This window comes from Oratosquilla oratoria, chromosome 5 (assembly GCF_046742065.1).
Source record: "Oratosquilla oratoria isolate Oo_2021 chromosome 5, ASM4674206v1, whole genome shotgun sequence".
Classification (NCBI taxonomy): domain Eukaryota; kingdom Metazoa; phylum Arthropoda; class Malacostraca; order Stomatopoda; family Squillidae; genus Oratosquilla; species Oratosquilla oratoria.
In genome coordinates this window covers 23755367-23777285 of record NC_134781.1, presented here as the reverse complement: position 1 = coordinate 23777285, position 21919 = coordinate 23755367, and the positions used below count along the sequence as shown (strand labels likewise).

The 21919-nt window shown below is 38.2% G+C and overlaps 1 protein-coding gene across 1 annotated transcript; it reads right to left on the bottom strand.

Annotated features, from left to right (window-relative positions):
* Window positions 1–2304: 2304 nt before the first annotated feature.
* LOC143025408 (xylose isomerase-like) lies at window positions 2305–21661 on the bottom strand. The gene is made up of 10 exons (XM_076185042.1): window positions 21580–21661; window positions 21102–21249; window positions 8909–9058; window positions 7799–7912; window positions 7087–7252; window positions 6035–6240; window positions 4977–5187; window positions 4462–4582; window positions 3857–4024; window positions 2305–2904 (listed from the first exon to the last, which is right to left on the bottom strand). The coding sequence occupies exons 2-10, from the start codon at window positions 21193–21195 to the stop codon at window positions 2746–2748; spliced, it is 1389 nt and encodes a 462-aa protein (XP_076041157.1). The 5' UTR covers window positions 21196–21249; window positions 21580–21661; the 3' UTR covers window positions 2305–2745.
* Between the last annotated feature and the right edge of the window lie 258 nt (window positions 21662–21919).

Genomic DNA, 21919 nt, shown 5'->3' with positions numbered 1-21919 from the left:
TATCTGGGTTTGTTTTTCCTTTTCCATTAGATTTATGGAAAATGTGTATAACACCAGTAGTCATGTTTAGTGGCAGTTTGTGGGAGGATAAAGTGGGAGGATTGTACATGTCTGTGGTAGTCGTGGCTTATAGAAAATGGAAATTGAGGAAGGCTTACACAATGGTATTATGATAATACATACTGTATATATATATATATCTTTTTTAATATATACATATATATATATATATATACATATATATATATATATATATATATGTATATATATATATATATATATATATATATACATACATACATATACCAAGGCTTTTTCCCCCTTACTAGGGAGGTAGCCAAAAAGGGAAAGGCACAAAATCATTTCCACTCATTCCATCCCTGAATACACTCCACACCCCTCCACCCTCCCTCTTATCTGAGCACCTCCTGGATGACGGGTCATCCCTGCACCTTGTCCACTGCCCTGGGTCAGAAGCAGTGTCGCAAGACACAGCACATCCACAGCAAGGCCGCTTCATTAAATCGGCGACCCACCCTCTCCGTCCCCCCATTGCATAAAAGGAGATGGGGAGAAAACCCTTCGGGCTGCGTCAAATTTTTATATACACACACATATATATATATATATACGCATATATATACCAAGGGCTTTTCCCCCCTTACCAGGGAGGTAGCCAAAGTCAAAAGGCATAATTCCACTCCCATCCACCACCTCTCCATCCCTCTCATCTTGGCTCCTCATGGATGACAGGTCATCTTTGCTATGATAATAATAATAATCAAAATCATAATTAAATGTGGAGGGAGTGAGCATGAAGGGGTAACCAGGGACGAGATGGATGGATGGGGTAAAAGGGGCATTGGGAAAGAATGGAATGTCTGTTGAAGGAAAGGAGTAGACAGAAGATAGGAGTGAGTGGAGAATGGTTGTGTATGGATGATGCTGGGATTCATGGAAAGGGATGTGGGGGGTGAGGGAGATGTGTGAATGGTATTTTGATGCAACCGAAAGGGATTTCTTCAATTCTTCTCTTTTTCTGCATGAGGGAATGGAGAGGTTGGGTTGTCAATTAAATGAAGTGGCATTGCTGTGTCTTGCTATACAGACGCTCCTCAACTTATGTTTTAGTTACGTTCCGAACGGCTGAACGTAAGTTGAAAATGAACATGAGTTGTTACTGTACGTTCTAGTAATGTATGACCGTTCATACTGTACTATACATCCGTAAATTCTATTACCGTATCTTATAAAACACCCCTAAATCATTAATTATACACATAACTTTGTAAAATACAGTAAACTTCCACTTATACGAACTCCAAGGAGGATTAGAAATGTCCGATTAACCGAAATGTTCGGTTAATCCAATTTTGTGTTTCATTCCCGTAGAGTTTTATGGTGTAATGTCCTCTGCAATATTCGTACCTGTAAACTTAACATACGCATGGAAATACTTATAACATTTGTGCCATGTAAACAATGGACACAGCGTCATGCGTAAGTATCGTTTGAACTACGGAGAGCGCGCTAAACTAAGAAATTCACAAAAAGAAAAAAAAAATTATAGTCAGTTCAAACGTAAAATCGAAAAAACATAAAACGAATGAACGTAAGTAGAGGAGCGTCTGTATTGCTTGTGATCCAGGGCAGTGGGTGAGATGCAAGAATGGCCCATCATCCAGGGGGAGCCAAGAAAAGAGGGAGGGAGGGGGGGTCAATGGGAGTGGTTGGAGAAGAAATGGGTGGGAGTGGATTTATGCCTTTGACTTTGGCTACCTCCCTTGTAAGGGGGGAAAACCTGTTGGTATATGTAAATAAACACGCAATGGATGTTCACTGGCTGAGCAGGTTAGAAGGTCACGTACTTGTAATGGGGGTCGAGGTGATGACAGACCAAATAATGCCACCATCAAGTTGGACCAAGGGCCACCAATGCCATTTTATGGGAATTTTCCACAAATTTATAGGAGAAATTTACTCAAATGGGATGTTTTGTGAGCAAATTATATGTTGCAATGAACTTATTTGTGTATACAATAATTCCTTTTTGTGGGAAAAAATGTGAAAAACCAGATTTCCTTGAGGGAATTTTGTGGTAAAACTCTCACTCATTTGTGGGAACTGGCATAGATTACAGTGGCAGCACTACCAAGGGCATGGTTCATTAAATTCCATGCTACAAAGTCCTCTGTAAGGGGGACCATCCTAGTCTCCTGATAGGGGGAATTCGCAAAGTTAAACAGAATCAATCACCAATCAATAATCATGCAGCACCTATTAATATGGACAATGAGACAGTAATTGTTGTAACCTTCCTCCTGTAGTAGTTCACCACCTGAGGCTGGCTCTACACATCTTTATTTAGATAAGACAGTTAACTAGCATTTCTTATACAAAGTAAAAACATGAACCTAATTTTAGAACAAGTAGGCAGTGTCTTGGTGACTTCTGTTAAAACAGGGTGAAAGTATTTTGAGATGTGAAAAGGCAGTAAGATTTAGGAAAGAATAATGACACAGTAGAAAAAATAGTTTAAAGCAGTATGTTGGCGAACAACAAAGATGAAGAACTTGATAAAGTGGATGGGTTATGATAATGTTGACAACAAATGTAGTTGCTGACCGTAATACCTGGAAGAAAAAAAGGCCAAACAGTTGAACCAGTTTTGTGTTGACAGTGGTTTGATTATTCCATAATAATGTACATAGAATACTTAACAGTTTGAGCAAGATAACATAGACTTTAAAGATAGTAATTTAACATTGCTTCAAAGTGCTCCTGCTTCCCTGATGTGTGTGAGGGATCTCCTTTCTGCATAATGTACTTCTCACAATCCTCAAGAGTGGCTTCTCCCTTCTTTATACGAGCTCCAAGCCCTGAGCCCCAACTTGTGTAGCGGTTCTGGGGAAAAATAAGTAAACAAATGAATATATACATACATCACATTAAAACCACTGTTGGAGTAGAAAGACTGGAGACGGGGAATCTATATATTTCGATTGCAAACTGCAACTGAAGAGGATTGCAGTTTGCAATCGAAATATATAGATTCCCCGTCTCCAGTCTTTCTACTCCAACAGTGGTTTTAACATGATTGACAAATGTGTGATTACATTTTTCACCTGTAATATACATACATACTTCCTAACATTTGTCAATGAACTTTTGAAAAGGGTATCATTGCCAGGTGCAAGGATGAATGAAATCTGTTCTTTAGGTGTACTATTAGTGAATAGAAGCACAGGGGAAGAATCTCCTAGCTAATAGTGGATGGTGAAGTTTTTGAGGAAGCAATGCAAGTTTCCAATCTTTTCAATGAGGAAGGTGATTTTGTTGAGGAAGGAAATGAGTGCAGCAATAGTGGATTAGAGGATATATTGTTGAATTATTCTATGGGTAGTAAGTCAATTATAAAGACAAAAGAGATCAAAGATCTAGAAGTCCCAATGAGGGACATTTGGCAAATATATCGGAAAAAGTGTGACAGATTTTCGGACTTGAAAAACAAAGGTGTTTGTTCACTACATGGATGAAGAGATGAAATTGATAGATCTTGGACCAGTCTGAGTCTGGAAACTGAGAAGCCTTTTGGGGCTATACTTCCAGACAGAAGTGAGGGTGATAGGTTTTGAAGATGAGCAGCTTGGAGAGAATTCCATCTTGGAAGACCACTATTAGCAGGTACCCATCCTTGGTCCATGTGACAAACAGTCACACTAATCCAACACAGGGAACTATCAGATGTTTTTTCCCAGAGAATTTTATGTGAGGACCAATATTGGCTGTTATGGAGATGAGGTTTCCAATCAGTGAAACTCATGGAAGGAAATGGAAACAGATATTATAGCATTACCTCTAGTGCAGTTTTCATGTGACCATCACTAATGATGTTGGCAGCATTCCTCAATCCCCTGGCAAAAGCATCCATGGCTCCTATATGGGCAATAAACAAATCCTCGACTGCAACGGATTCGCGGCGCACCTTAGCATCAAAGTTGAGACCACCAGGTGACAGACCACCCTGAATGACATAAAGCATAGTTCTTAAGTTAGCAGGTTGCTGTCAGATACAAATGAAAGTAAATATAAGAGAGAATATTGGAGTGTGGAGAAAAGGCAGACTTCAGAGTGTGAGAAAATCAAACAATTAGAAAAAAATTCTTGTTATTATGTTAAAGTGAACATTTTGCACAACAGAAAAAAGATCTTGAGACATTATCATATACCAATGGCCTTGTATATGGGGAAAAAGCCTTTTGGTGTATATTACATATGTATATATATATATATATATATATATATATATATATATATATATATATATATATGAAATGGGTGGGAGTGGATTCATGCCTTTGACTTTGGCTACCTCCTTTGCAAGTGGGAAAAAGCCCTTGGTATATGTATGTATATATATATTTGTATGCAAGTACAAAGGAAGTTCTAAACATAACATACCTGTTCCATAATGATTTTCATAACAACAGTACAATTGCGGATGTCCATTGGGAACTGGTCTGTGTCCCATCCCAAGTCTGGGGAACCTGTGTTGGCATCCACACTGCCTAAGAACCCATACCTGAAAATATATTCTTATTTTATTCACTTTCTTAAAAAAATTTCAGTATGTGCTATTGTTATGCCCTTATGTCCTTGACTATAAGATTTTACTTTTTTTTCTGAAGGTTATTTTTGTTCGAATAAGCACAACTCCAGTCACTAATATTGCATATTTAAGGAATAATTCTATATGACCACATGTTTTAAATAAGTACATAATATTTGGTTCTATGATATGAAGTATTATGAACTTAGGAGCAAACAGAGTGACAGCAATGAGCCACACTCACCCTCCTCTTCCAATCCTGGGGGATATCCATGGCAACTTCCCAGTCAGACACCAAGTACTAAGATATTTATATATCCTCACCATCACTGCTGCTTTTACATTCAGCAGCATTACTCTAACTTACGCTGAAGCCAGCTGGATGTCGTGTTCATAAGGGTGTCCGGCAAGAGTTGTATGGTTGGGTTCCACATTGATCTTGAAATGCTGGCTGAGATCATACTGGTGAAGGAAGGACATGACCGTCTGGACATCGTAGTCATACTGATGGCGGGTGGGTTCTTTAGCCTTAGGTTCAATCAGCAGTTGACCCTTGAAGCCAATCTTGTGCTTGTAGGCTAATGGATATGAAAATGAAAGTCTGTAAGAAATTTATTCCAAAACAATGCATGTAATTTCTCATCACTATCCCATCAATATTACATCATTCATACACCAACAGTTTCAAGAGTAAATCTGTGATTACCTAGTAGCGATCACAGAATTACCAGGATCTATCTAATCTGTATACCAAGGGATTTTTCCCCTTTACAAGGGAGGTAGCTAAGTCAGAAGGCATATACCTACTCCCACCCATTCCAATCCCATCCATCACCCTCTCCTCTCTCTCATCTTAGCTCCTTAACCCCTTCCATACGGTGCCGCACACGTAGGCGTCATGGACTTAGATCTCGGTGGCAGCAGCCAATGCCAGCCGTACGACGTGTCGTAATAATACTCGCATCATAAAATATAGTCACCGCTTATATCGATCGTTCTCTCTTCACCCGTGAATTTTGATAACCATAGAAAATGCGATTACAAAAGAATTAGAAAGAATGTCATTATGGAGGGGCGACTACAATAAATATAATCAAGACGCCGATATGGCAGCCTCGCGAATACACTCGCTCCCCATGACGCCTACGTGTGCGGCACCGTATGGAAGGGGTTAAGAATGATGGGTCATCTCTGGGTCAGAAGCAATGCAGCAAGACACAGCACATGCACAGGAAGGCCGCTTTACTTAATCAGCAAGCCCCCCTCTCCATCCCCTCATGCAGAAAAAAGAGAAGATGATGAGAAATCCCTTCAGGCTCTCCTTAACCACCACTATGACTCCATCTCTTCAGCATGTTATTGTCTCCAGTGTTAAAAGTACTGGTTATTTGTGATGAAACACAAATTTGAACTGCATCTCCTTACCAACAACCATCCTGAAGAAGGCAGCCATGTGGTCTAACTCTGCACGAATGTCAGTGTTCAATAGGGACTGATAACCTTCACGGCCACCCCAGAAAACAAAGTTCTCTGCACCAAGTCTGTGGGCAATCTCAAGGCCCTTTTTCACTTGTGCAGCTGCATAAATGGAAACATGCGCATCTGGGTTGGTTGCTGCACCATTCATATATCTGTGGACAGATGAAATCAATGAGGTTTCTTGTAGTTGAATAAAATCATGTGGGGGGTTTCCCTAAGCTGAATGAAATTATCTGACATTTACCAGGATAAAATTCTTATGGGCAATGGCACTAACCAAGGAGTTACTAAGATATTCTTGAAACCTTTGAAGACTGGAAGTTCCTCACAGTTGAATAAAAGCACTTGACAACACCAAAAACCCTTTCCCCTTTTAAAGAAGGGTTACTGACATCAGTGAAAGTAAAATCCTTCAAGGTGGTATCACTCCTCAGTGAGTTAACCATATACTAAGTTTGATAAGTAGAGACAGAGATAGAACCTTACAAACACAACTCCTTTTTTGTACATTACAAATAAGTACATATGATACATTTGTTCATGACAGATTGAGGTGATGTCCAATGATACATATTTTTTCATAACTTCTTGATGTATGAATTCTTTACAAGATAATAATAATAATACCAATTATTGCCTTGAGTTTCAATGACTGGAAACCCACAGCCCCACACCAGCTGGCAACAGTCCTTGGACCCTACTTTATATAAGGAAACTTGTCTGTGTTGTGGGACTTGTTTCTATGTCACTGGGTGAAAATAACAGGAGGGGAGAAGTCACCAGTTCTTAGTTCTCCATATATGAAAAGGTGGAAGATATAATGTTGAAGTTTATATAATGATATCTTGGGCCCAGTCCAGAGACAGAGTGTCTGCCTCTTGGGGCTGCACCTCCCAATGGGCAGCAGGTTCTTTGCTATCCAGCTTGCAGAACCACCACAAACCATTACCCATCACTGGTCCCTCTTTACAAAAGAATAAAGGAAATAATTTGCCTACCTAGAATGAGCAAATAAGTTGCAAGTTACCCAAAGCAACTTGACACCTTTTTGACGTTGCAAATCATATGCTAGGTCAACCATTTCATCCAAATTAGCATTGCTCTCTGCCAAAGTGCTTCCCTCTGGTGCTATATCACGATCATGGAATGTCCAGTATTTGTTCCCTGAAGTGAAAACACTAATAAATCAATCCATTACCCCTGGTCTCTCTTGCAGAAGACCCATGGCCTTTTGTGAAAATGCCAAATTATATTAGTCACTTTCCTTACCACACAAAAACATACTGTTAGTTCATAGGCAAATGTCTAAAGTGAAATAATCAAAATCAAAAGACAGGCTAAAACAAGACTGTGTCAGTCTTCATTGTTTACAACCAATGCACCTCCAGTATTTAAAAAATATATATTACTCTAATTATCTATGCAAATCAATAAGACTTCACACTTGACTATAAGATTTTATGAGACAATATATACAGCTTGTACAAATTTAGAATATTAAATTAGAAGACAATCTTAAAATGTTATAGGGGGTCACATAAATTAATAAAAATAGTTTGGCAGTAGCCAGATTTAATGGGGGAAATTCCACCCAGTATAGATGGGGTTGCATAAGAGGCAGTAGCCCCTTTGACACTGATGGGGCACCACACAGAGGAATAAAATAGTCTGGTGGCAGTCAAAATTGGGTTAAAGTCATGGAAGTCTTACCAAGTCTGGCAAAGAATTCAAAGGCTGCACGAAGTCTCCTCTTGGCATTTTCCATGCTGTGGGTCCCATCATCCCAAGGCCGGTCGATAGTGGGGAAACCAAAGGCATCGGCTCCTGAGAAAAGTGGAAAACAATATGCATAACATCATCTCTAATGTTGCACTTATTTCTTCTACAAATGATGACATGTTATCTTTAAATTGAAATTTTAGTTGAAGTTGTATTACTGTTTACATATATATATGTGTGTATATATATATATATATATATTTCAGGCGAGTAGAATCATGTAAACACAAGGTAGTTGTGTAGCAGTCACAGCATACATACATATACCAAAGGCTTTTTCCCCTTACACGGGGGGTAGCTAAAAAGAAAAAGGCATAGAAACCACTCCCACCCATTCCATTTCCTATATATTCCACTCCCCTCCACCCTCCCTCTTATCTTGGCACCTCCTGGATGATGGGTCATCCCTGCATCCTGTCCACTGCCCTGGGTCAGAAGCAGTGTTGCAAGACACAGCACATCCACAGCAAGGCCGCTTCATAAATTCGGCGACCCCCCTCTCCATCCCCCCCATGCAGAAAAGGAGAAGACAGGGAGAAATCCCTTCGGGCTGCATCAATTTTTTTCTCATACATACTTCCTCACCCCCCATCCCCCACCCACTCCCCCTCATGCATCACAGCATCATCTATACACAACCCCTCTCCATTCACCCCTATCTTCTGTCCTCTCTCGTCCTTCCTCCACAGACATTCCTCTCTTTTGTAATGCCCCTTTCACCCCATCCATCCATCTCATCCTAGGACGCCCCCTCATATTCTCTCCTTCCACCTCTGCCTTCCACACTTCTTTTACTAATCTTTCTTCACTCATTCTTTCCATATGTCCAAACCATCCTAATACTCTTTCATCAATAGCTTCACAATGACAATGTTGTCCATATATTTGAAGTCAGACCTGTAAAATATGTCATGTGAGTATGCAAGTGGGTAATTATGTGATTATCAATAACTCTTAATATTACATGAGCACAGCACTTATACTTTTTATATATATTAATAATGATAATAATAATAACAGACCCAGACAAGAAGAACTCACCAGTGCCTCTAAAGGAGTGCCAGAAACAGACTGAGAATCGGAGCCAGTCCTCCATTGTCCTGCCCATGACCACTTCCTTCGCATTGTAGTGCTTGAACACCAGAGTTTGCTCAGGTCCTGCATCTGGCTTGTATTCGATCTTGCCTATATCTGAAAAAAACAGAAATAATACAATATAAAACATAATTTGACTTATCACTTCATGAAAAATGTCAACTTTCCCCTTTGCACTTGGACTGTTGGGTGAGGTAACAACTACTGAAAAATGGCAAGAAGTGTGGGGCTTGAACTCGCGTATAGGAAGATGGGTTTTTTCGTGAACTAATCACTAGCATGCCTAGAAGGGTCCTTGCATTGAAAAAAGCAAAGGGGATGTCAACCAAGTATTAGTTATTCACATTGTGACCATTTATAAACACTTTAATTGTATCAATTGCTTGTTTAATAAATTAAACGATTTCTCTTTGGTGTCTGTTTAACTGCCATGTCTGTGTACATACAATATATATATATATATATATATATATATATATATATATATATATATATATATATATATATATATATATATATATATTGAGACATTCTGACAGGTTGATGTAAGCGGAATAGGAAACACAGGAGTCTTAGTCTTGAGTTTATTCCTGACTAGTTTCGCAGGTATGCTTTTTCAAAGGAATATGTGTACAAACGGGCTGTGGGCATTATATACATAGGGTGGACCTCACCACCTATTAATAATTTTTATTTCTTGGTTATTAGTATTATCATTCTTATTATATTTTTATTTTTATTTTTATTATTATTACTTTTATTTTATTGTTATTATTTTCATTATTATTATTATTACTTCTACTGTATTGCAATTATCATTTTTGTTATTATTGTTAATATTATTATTTAAATATTTATCTTCATTGTTATCATTACTATTGTTACATTTTCTATTAATAATTTCTTTGTTATTAGTGTTATCATATTTAATTGTAAAAATTTCTTCATTGTTACGTTAGCCACAATGTGATGTTCACATTCGTCACCAACTATGGTAACTCGGAGAGGTGGTGAGGTCCACCCTATGTATATAATGCCCACAGCCCGTTTGTACACATATTCCTTTGAAAAAGCATACCTGCGAAACTAGTCAGGAATAAACTCAAGACTAAGACTCCTGTGTTTCCTATTCCGCTTACATCATATATATATATATATATATATATATATATATATATATATATATATATATATATATATATATCATATATATATACACACATATACATGTGTGTGTGTGTGTGTGCGCGCGCGCGAATACCACAGGGAAAGAAAAAAACGGAGCCCGAGCGCTTTCGTGATATTTTTACACACACACACACATATATATATAATATATGTCAACCTACGAACAAAAATGGGTATTTTCCACGAATCTCTTGTTTTCGTATGCAGACGTAACTACTTTGATTAACGTAACTATGCAGTTACCGGGACGACTGGTTATTCTGCACGTCTACCGAGAATTAATCTACTTTCAAGGTTAGTAGAAATACATGAATAAAATCATTGCATATACTTTGTTGTTGTCGCACAGAACTAAAAAGGAAGAGGTAGGCTATCACTAGTTGTTGTTTCATGAAAGTCGACGCCTCCGGTAGCAAAGGAAGTCAACGGCCAATCACGTTCGTGCATGACACAATTACGGCGTTCTCATTGGTCAGAAAGTCGTTGCCGGGGACACCATGACTCACTTGTCTTTCCTTTTTTTTTTCGAAATTTACTCATTTGGGCGTCAATTGTTGCCAAGTGCGGAACCGAAGTTTCATTTCGATCGTGGTCAAAAGTCTTCGCGGAAATTCTGTTTTGTGATACATCGCCTTGCGCTCGATTGTTTGTGTGTGGTTGTGACAGTGAAGATGTGACTACATTATTTTACGTTTATTTATTTTAATATTCATTCGTTTATCTATCGAGAAAATCGGGCCTAGCATTCTTCAACTCTGACGACGCGCCGCAGCGTTAAGGTAGGTGAAATGAACAACACCAACATGCACACCCCAAGCACATCTAACGCTCACCTACAAGATAAAAGTAAATCCTTTCTGAGAGGTGGCGTACCTTACATAATTTGGTCTTGCTAACGCCAGGCATATTCATCCGAGGGGAAGGCCAATAAGGACACTCGTGTTGTGACCTTAGTCCGAACAAGTTCCAGGCGCGGATACATGGGAGGGGGGGGGGGCAACGCCCCGAGTATGGTACACTCATCTCGAGTTTGATTCTCCTTGGATAAACACTTTTTAGTGCGAATTTATGATTTGAATTATGTATGTGAATTATATGATTTTTCATAAAATTACGAGCAAGCCAACAGCATTATTCTTGGGGTTAAAATATCGGCGTGTTTCAAGTATCGGTTATCGTTTATCGGTTCGGGCCCCCACCCCCAATAAAATTCCTGGATCCGCGCCTGCAAACAACACACACACACACACACACACATAGGAGGGCTTTGAAAGGTCATGGGAGTGGATCAAGAAAGACCACGTCTAAAGGATGTGGAGAAATACAATTTTCCATTTAGATGCATAAATAACTGGAATAGCTTAGCCCAAGCTCGAACAATACGCGAGTTCAAATCTAAATATGGTAACTGGAAATCAAGGGTATGGAGTAAGTTTGAACTGTACATGCATTTGAGGCTAGGTATGATAATAGATATAATAGAGAATAGGAGACGGGGCCAACGTGCGTTGCTCCCTTCCTGTATAGTGCAAATAGGTATGTGCAATTAGGTAAGCATACCCTGAGGATGTCTGAATAGACGAAAGCGCTTGGTCATCAGTTTATCTTTTTCCTTGGTGTTTTTTTCCGCATATTTAGAATCACGAGTTTATGTGATTTCTCATACAATTAGGTAAACAAACGCGCGCATACACATGCACACTCACACACGCACACACACACACACACTCACATACACACTCGGTGGCGCAGTTGGTAGAACGCTGAGCTGCCACAAAAGTGGCCCGCAGCTCCTGGTTCGAATCCTGCCCAGGGCTGAAATTATTTCGGTACTGCTGCGCTTCGGGTCGTTACTCTGACTCTCGTGGGCGGGGAGTTGGGTGTGTGTGTGTGTGTGTGTGTGTGAAAGGTCATAGCATTACCCATAGATCGGACCTACGAGCTCTGAGCTCTCTTCCGGGAGGGAAATAGCTGTCGATCACGAGTCCAACACGTGATCCAAAGACCAAGTGAATACACATATTTTCAACACTTCTAGGTACCAAGGACAATTCAGTCTACGTCAGGAGAAGAGATCCTGGGGTGAGTGTTGGCATTCATTTTGTTTCGTAAGTTTTCTTTTTCCTGGGTGAAATATGTGCTGGCCATACTGGAATTGACACTTTGGCAAGGTTTGAAATTCGTCTGTCGTTTCCATCTCACTCCTGACAGTGAATCCCACGTTTGTAATTTGTCTATAGGTTGTTCCCACTCCAGCTTTTGAATTTCACATAATTACGTCATCTTATGATTTGACGAGAGCGTTTGAAAATTTTAGCGTTTGAAAAATGTTAGCGTTGAGTAAACTGGGGAACCTATCTGAACACATTCAAACATGCAAATATTTTACATAATTACCTTCTGTATTTTACGGCGAGTTGGGTAGTTGCTTACGCTACGGTGTGTTTACACTTATTGTCAATGTAAAGACGTGTCGGCTCAGGCCCTACAAGAAGCTACGAGTATGTTTTTATTGGCTAGAACCAGTATCAACTGATGTGTGTGTAGATCGGTGATTGCAAACTCCTCAACTAAGATCATGTTTACAGTATCCGAGAAAGGCGTTTGAATATAGGTTGTAACGGACATGGTAAAATTCGAGATTAAAATTAGTCTCCATGACCTTGTAAGTTACAATGATTTTTGTGTATCCGCCGCCTGTTACAGCGAACATTAGTGACGTCAAAATAACATTCTAAACAATTTCCTTTTTACGTATAGTCATGATGATTCAACTTCATGAATTAATCTGTATAACTGCCAAATACAATTCAATGTGTAGGGATATTTCGTGAGGAACTATCGCGTTCCCAACCGGCAGCGTTTACAAACTGATTTTGGATTCTGAACTCTCTCAACTCCCGACCAGAAGGGCATATGTTCTTCAGCTTTGGGGTGGTAGGATCTGTTGATCGTGTCTGTACATGAATTTGAGGTTTGTATGATCAATTGGAGCCTGTCACCTTCTTAGCGTGAATAGAATCCTGTAGTTGTGCTGTGTCACACTCTTGTATAAAGTCTCCTGTTTGTATTTTTAATGCACGCCTTGCATGAATATGTGTAGTACATGTAATTTGTATTGTATTTCATGAAATGTATGTCATAACCCACTGCTCAATACCTGTCTGTATGGGCGAGCGTCATTACGTTCTGCCATGACGCCAAGCTCTGGAGAAACATAATTTGGTGGGAAAGATTATTCTGCTTTCCCATTGGTTGAAGGTGTTTAAACTACCTACTTCAGATGCATTTTGGCATCCCGGGAAACGTAAGCATCCATTCCCGGGCTATAAAAGGCGAAGCAGCGAGCTGAGTGAGATACGCACAGTCAATAGAGACGAGAAGTAGATAGAACAAGAACGCGAAAAGAACATAGAAGACAAGAAAAGAAACAGACGGCCAGGGCCCATCTGAATCTACGTAGAAGTCATTCTACATTCGCTGATTACGAAACTCCACCAAACAAGTTCTTAGGATTAGAACGATTGTCCCATCTCCACGCGAAGTGCAAAGTCTTCGTGTTTTTCCGAATTGTTTTGGACATCTCCAGACTGGTGCTGGACTAAATGTGACTCGACAGTTATTTCTCAACCACGAAACACCAACCAATCTTCTAACGTGTTTCCGACTACCAAAAGTTATCGTCCATCAGCCTCACCTCAAACTATCCATTTGTTCCCGAGACTGGATAATTGGCATAAACAACTTTCTGTTGGTGCGGCTTCTAACAACCAGAATCAAGACTCGTCTACACTATAATCAAGACTTCGTTTCGCCCACTTGTTCTTACGTACTGCATACAAGAACACTCCCAGCTACTCTACTTGGTAAACATTCCACTTATAATTCATGTAACATTTATTGTTATTTTTTCTTATTCTATGTCCATTTAAGTTGTATGTTTTTTCTTGTAAATAAGTAATTTTAACGAAGAATTTAATAATCCTACTTGAACTCTCGTCCGAACTGCGCGCGGCCTTTATATATATATATATATGTTGTTTTTTTTCTCCTTTTCGTGTCGTGACTAGCCTGGCCCATAGGCGAGTCGTGACAGACTACAAGCGTTGCTCCTTTTCTCTATACTACAATTACGTAAATGCGCACACACGCACTGTGCTGATAGGATGTTACCGATGATTGTAATAGTGGCAGGAAATTATATAAATCATAATTATATAAACGTAATTAAAAACCAACATATATGTAATCAGAATAATAGATACCAAATATTCAAATAAGTAGGAGTACTAGTTTCAACCCTCAAAAGTAATGTTGCAACTCTGTTGCCACAACGTTAAAAAATAATTATGGAATGAATACACGTCATTCTGTTCATCCTCATATTACAGATTAAAATGCGCCTTTGTAAAAGACTAGAAAAAAGGGGGGGCTTTTAGATATTAATGTAATGCTAATTTCAGTAGTGTACTTCTAATGGAAAAATATTATAAGGTAAAATTTGTATTTAGGGTTGGAAAAATTATGAGCGTGTCAGGTGATATTTTTCGTTGCGACTCGAATTGTTCATTTTCAGTTGTGTTTATGCCACTTGACATTATCGAGTAGATAAAAACTGTAATACGATCTGAGATAGAACAGTTTCCAATGTCGACGAATGATGATCAAGCAAAACTCGACCCAGGGAATGGTTAAAGTCAAGAATATTCAAGTGTAGGACTATTGAAAACAATTATTTATTCTAAGATTTTATAGATAAACTATATCAATTTACTGCAGGGCTCAAGCTTATCATTATGCAGACTTTTTTTTTTTAAGTTAAAATAATGCCACAATTATGATAAGTCTTCGTACGCGTAATACTGGTCACGGTCACTACTACCCAATTTGTATGAAATTCACTCCCATCGATCACATTCACGAAAGATCGATCCCCGATTTGTCTGAAATTTGAGTCAGACAAGGCCCACCACTGACAACATAACTAATGCAGTATCTAAGTTTATCCATGTCTATTTGCCTTTTAGATTATTATACTGGAATTCATATGATTATATTTAATTTATTGAGGACTGTAATGGAAATAAGCTTACATACTTTTTTGTGTTATCCTCGGCAATTGTAATTGTTATTTCGAGATGTGTTCTTTTCATTATCTGCACTTCGTGTATATTGATTCAATACGAAAAAATTATTATCATTATAGCCTTTATGTACACATACGAGGTAATATTAGAGATGTAAACGGTGCAGGCTTGACAAAAATTAACTGTCGATTGACAATCGAGTAATTGTTTCAGGAAATATCACTGTATTAACTCCTTCCGTATAGAATGTCACCTGTATTCTAAATCCGGCTGCCGCCATGTGATTTTATTCATTTTATTTTTTATGACCCAATATTGTGGCGAATGAAAACATATAGCAGAGAGCCTAGTTGGTTTAGAGAGACGGACGTCTGTTAGACTCGTTTCTCTGTCGTTTTCAAAAACCGTCAACATTTTCACTTCTATCTAGAGGTACAACCTTATTGAGGGACTAGTACTTGTTGCCCACAGGTTTTCTGGCAACCGGTGACTGCTCATTTCCTCTTATTACTAAACTGGTAATATAGAAAGTCTTATTATTATCACTATACTTATTACTGTTATCAATATAATCGCAGTAATTTATATTATCATAATTATTATCATCTTAGTTAATATCATTTTTATCATAAATTCTAATTCTATTATTTCCTTTTGAAACATGAGGACAATCGTTCAGGATAAAAAGAAAAAATTATCTGCTACGTAACTGAGTTGTAGTTCTATCTGTTATCTTCGTACGTTGGAAAACTGTTGAAATCCGACTGATAAATAGATAAATGGGACAAATATGAATATATAATTATGTCTGCTAAGCTTATTCCGTCTGTTTATCAGTGTTATCTTCTCTCTCGTGCCAACCCTGTCTCTTTTGGGTAACTGGGTAATGCTGTTACTCGGGGTAACACCGAGTTACCAGGTCTCTTTCTCATCTGATGTTATCTTCCTCCCCCAACCACTCACCCGCCCTCCGTTGACCGATGAAGGACAAACTACAATTAGGAAATTCTGTTCGCACGCACATGCACACTCGATGGTGCAGTGGTACCGTTCTCGACCGCTAATTCTGCAATCCGAGTTCGAGTCCCGCCCAGGGCTGAATGAATAAGCATCGCTGCATTGCGAACCGACACTCCAGCTCTGGTGGGCAAGGAGTTTGTGTGTGTGTGTGTGTGTGTGTGTGTGTGTGTGTGTGTGTGTGTGTGTGTGTGTGTGTGTGTAAGGTCACAGTAATGCCCATAGATCGGACATAATTATGAGCTCCGAGCTCTCGTCCTGGAAACAAATGTCGATTACGAGTCCGACACGTGTTCCAAGACCGTGGTGAATCAGACGCGCTCACACACACACACACACACACACACACACACACACACACACACACACACACACACACACACACACACACAATAGACAGTTGGAACAAGTTAGATGAGAAAGTAGTGTGTGCAAAAACAATACATGAATTTAAAAATAGTTTAGATAAAATGAGATATGAAGACGGGACACCACGAGCATAGCTTTCCTTCCCGTAAAATACAACTAGGTAAATACAACTAGGTAAACACACACACACACACACACACACACATATATATATATATATACTGTATATATATATATATACATATATATATATATATATTTAATTATCGAAAGCGATACTATTAAAAACACAAAACGCGAAACAAAATACACAATGATTACAATTGAGAGACGAATAGAATACTAATAAAAGACGAATAATCATAAACAAAGATGGCTGCTGCTGTTCCTTCCCGACGACATGCCACCCGCTTCCCATGAAGCGAAGCGAAGCCAAACGAAGCGAAGACGTCGCCGCGGTCCCATTAGACCTGTTCAACCGCCCCGGCGGGTTGGCATTTGATCCATGTGAAGAATTATAAGCCACATTCATGCACGACATCTCGGGACGTGTGAACATATGCCGGAAAATTCCGATTAACAGAGTTTACGAATTGCAGGAACAATGTGTACGTTTTCTCACCTCTAAACTCTGTGGATTAAATCCTCATTTAAACAGGATTAACTTAACCCTTTCGTCAAGGTAACGTTTATTTTCAGCTGATTAAAATTACCTGATGTTAACTTGAATAAAATTAGTGAAGACACCCAGTTAAAGTACTTTTGAAAAAACTAAATATTCAGTAAATGCACTTAACATTATTTAGCAAATGCTACTTCGATAGCTTCGTGTTGATTGCAAGCAAGGCATGCTAAAACACGGGGACATAGATTTAAAAAGGAACAAAGAAATAAAGAACATTAAAGACAATTTCGAAAGATAAGATTTATTTCCTAAATAGAACGTGTTACCAGATAGTGCAGGTCATAACTAAAGATATATATATATATATATATATATATATATATATATATATATATATATATATATATATATATATATATATATATATTGAAGGTGGAAGAGTGAGACACGGGTCGAGGGGCAAGTTTTTTACTGAACGGTTTAGCGTTTATCTTGTTCAGAGGAAGCTCCTAGCGAAACCGGATAGGAATAAACTCGGCCCTAGACCCGTGTCTTACTCTTCCACATTCCGCAAACCTGTCACAATGTCTCAACAAATATATATACAGTATATATATATATATATATATATATATATATATATATAAATGAATTATATATATATATATATATATATATATAATGTGTGTGTGTGTGTGTGTGGGAACTACACCATTGCTGCATATTCTGGTTCAGGGCGTATCAAGCTTTTTTTTTTCTGAGGCAGACAGACGACACCCGCTCACACAAGGTTAAATAAGGATTGGATACATGAAAGATAATACATTGCATTTTTGACTTGTTTAAATAAGAACACTGCTGCACACCATACACGCACACAAAAACACATACGCGCGCATACACACACACATATATATAATATATATATATATATTAACAACCACAATGCACTTTAATTCTAAGCCATCAACATCAGGAGACCCAATGGAGGCCACCTGCAGAAATTGAAATTCGGTACTGCCGAGGACTCGAACCCAGCGATCACATGACAAATGCCGTAGTAACTAACCAACTACGCTATCAATATATATATATATATATATATATATATATATATATATATATATATATATCACTGCCAAGTAATGTCGTAACACATTGGTAAATACACTAAAAACTCATTGTTGATTGGATTTAGGAAAATAAATCGTTATTTCCATATCTTAAATCCAATCAACAGTGGGTTTATAGTATATACATACATATATGTGTATATATATATATATATATATGTAATATATATATATATATATATGTATATACACTTAGGGCGCAGGTTTTCTTTTATACACACTGAATTGAACACCACAGCATTTTCACAGTTATTAATTTTCTTCTTAATATTTCCAAGTTTCCTCACTAAAGTTCTGATACTGGGAGGATGAGCGGAAACGAACTTTCCAAATTTCTCCATTTTAATCATTCGACGTTTCGACTGCAAAGAGTCATTATCAAGATATAAGAACAGTTAAGACAACACAATCTACAGATACGTTACATGGTCACAGGAAAAATTAGAATACTACACTCTTAGGTCAAGCGCGATCCTTAAACCTCCGATGACCTGACCCTGGAAGACTTTCTCAGAGCTTGAGGAGGGGGAGGGGAGGGAGAGGTGAGGGGGGGGAGAGTAGGAGTCGGAGTAAGGTGAGGTGAAGTAGCGTGTCTAGCATAGATAGGGAGGTTATGTACAACATGTCGCGAGGACGTATTAAATAAAGAAATAGCAGACAACAAATTAGCCTGTACAGGCTAATTTGTTGTCTGCTATTTCTTTATTTAATACGTATTAAACAATTAATACGTATTAAATAAAGAAATAGTAGACAACATATTAGCCTATACAGGCTAATTTGTTGTCTGCTATTTATTCAATACGTCCTCGCGACATGTTGTACATAACCTCCCTATGTATGCTAGACACGCTACTTCACCTCACCTTACTCCGACTCCTACTCTCCCCCCCCCCCTCCTCAAGCTCTGAGAAAGTCTTCCAGGGTCAGGTCATCGGAGGTTTAAAGATCGCGCTTGACCTAAGAGTGTAGCATTCTAATTTTTCCTGTGACCATGTAACGTATCTGTAGATTGTGTTGTCTTAACTGTTCTTGTATCTTGATAAATACTCTTTGCAGTCGAAACGTCGAATAATTAAAATGGAGAACTTTGGAAAGTTCGTTTCCGCTCATCCTCCCAATATCAGAACTTTAGTGAGGAAACTTGAAAATATTAAGAAGAAAATTAATAACTGTGAAAATGCTGTGGTGTTCAATTCATTGTATATATATTTTTTATTATTTTTTTTTTGTGACAAAAATGACAAAATAATAAGCTTTCAGTAAGTACAACCATCTGGCAAATAATGCATGGAAGAGATTTGTTTATTTATTTACAGTATTTATTTTACGAGAGTTTTTCTGAAGGTATTGACTGGCACAACTTAGGGAATCCTTTGGGTCTCGTAAGTTCGAAATTATGAATTTATAAATTGCCTAAAGTTTCGGTTTGTATTTTAATGTATGACACGTCTTGTGAAATGTAATTTTTACATACACACGAGCTCTGAGCTCTCTTCCGGGAGGGAAATAGCTGTCGATCACGAGTCCAACACGTGATCTAAAGACCATGGTGAATCACACACACACACATATATATATATACATATATATGTATATATATAATGTGTGTGTGTGTGTTTGTGTACACAAGCCCACTTTTTCTCGTCCGTATATGATTTACTTGATGGTTGTATGCATCAACCGAAAGCTTGTTATTATGTAACTTTGTCATACATAGTATTACACTATGGATCTCGACGTCTTGTGTTTAATATACCCTATGATAAAAAAAAGTATCGCACGACTTCGAGAAGATTGTCGACACTGTCTTTAGACATCTAAAATAATTTATTTACAAAATTATACCAATACATATATGAGTTTTTTTTTGGGGGGGGTCTGTACTATGTGTATAACGCTTATCCACATATATATTACTTCTTACTTCTTACTTCTGCTCTCAGGTAGGCTTACAGCCTGTCAGTCGGGCCAGCACACTTCTCCAGATTGTCCTCTCAAAGCTTCCCTCTTCTCTCAAATCCTCTATTTTTCCTAATCCATTTGCCTCTAGGATTTCTTGAACGCCATCTTTCCATCTTTTCTTCGGTCTACCTCTAGATCTGCTACCTTCTGGTCTCCAGTTCCATCTTTTCTTTGCAATTCTCTCTTCATCCATTCTCTCCACGTGCCCAAGCCACCTTAATTGTGCCTTTTCTATTTTGCTTCTAGTTGATTTTACTCCAATCATTTCTCTTATTTCATCATTTCTAATTCGATCTCTTTTGGTTTTATTTACTATTGCTCTCAACGTTTTCATTTCTGCCGACTGAATTCTGCTCCAGTCTCTTGATGTTAATGTCCAGCTTTCAGCAGCATACATTAAAATTGGTACCAAAACTGATTCAAAAATATTTTTCTTTGCCTCCGTAGGTACATTTATATCTTTTAGGATAGGGTACAAGGCACAGACACCTCTACTGTACTTTGATATTCTTTCAGTTATCTCTTCTCTATTCTTGCATCCATCTTTTGTAAATACGCTTCCCAGATACTTAACACAATGTGCTTCTTTAACATTTTCATTTTCAATCATTATTTCTGCAATTGTGTGATTCAAAGTGGTCTCGAATTACGTGCCAGACTCGTGAACAACAGTAAGAACTTGAGAAGTCGTGTGATTGTCTATACGTTCATTTAGGCATGTATGTTAAAAGTAAATAATAATCAAACGTACTTACCAGAGAAAAACGGGCCATCAGATTTGCTGATCGTTGTTTTTTGCTTTTTTGAAGACGGCGCAAAGGAAGACATTTCGGGTGACAGTATGGACATAACACGACTGTCGTATCTCTTTTCCGAAACTGTCGTTTGATGCCTATTTTCTTCCTTTGAGAATAAAATAAGAAATATATAGGATGAATACCAACAAATTAGTAAAATACCACAAAATAAATATTTACATTTTCACAACCGAATTCGATAAGTTAATTATTCAAGCAGTCATTTTGTTGCAAAGTTGCAAACACTTTCAGTGTTTCCTGTCTACAAGTTTGTAAATTTGTTGACGTGGACAAACTTTCCTACCACGGACATGATTTCAACCAAAACAACACCAATAGTGATAATCTACTTATTGTATTATAAATCAACATGATGTTGAGTTTCTAAAAGTGTAAATGAAACATTGAAATACAATCAACAACGCGCATGACCTACCGCTCTAGTTGCCTGGCGCCAACTAACACGTCGGGATGAGTCGACCCGTCTGAGGCAGCAGTTACTGGTTATGGCAGCAGCAGCTGGGTTCAGCCGTCTGATTGTTGCAGGTGTGTGTGCGTGTGTATGTATGTATGTATTTATGTTTGTACGTAGGTATGTATGTATACATATGTTTGTATGTATGTATGTTTTATTTATGTATGTATGCATTTATATATGGATACATGTGTGTAGTTATGCATAAACTTGGTTTCATCTGTTACACGTTTCATGGCATCATCTGTTCAATCAGGTGTTCAACAGCTGTCCTCATCTATGTTCCCAATAGACTCCAAGC

Bases quoted from the DNA above. Each gene is read 5' to 3' on its own strand.
- LOC143025408 (XM_076185042.1), bottom strand. From the start codon at position 21,195: ATGTCCATACTGTCACCCGAAATGTCTTCCTTTGCGCCGTCTTCAAAA. The intron at 7,253-7,798 runs GTAAGACTTCCA...TTTTCACTTCAG, and splicing joins TGAATTCTTTGCCAGACTTG to GGAACAAATACTGGACATTC. The intron at 4,583-4,976 runs GTAAGTTAGAGT...ATATATTTTCAG, and splicing joins GACATCCAGCTGGCTTCAGC to GTATGGGTTCTTAGGCAGTG.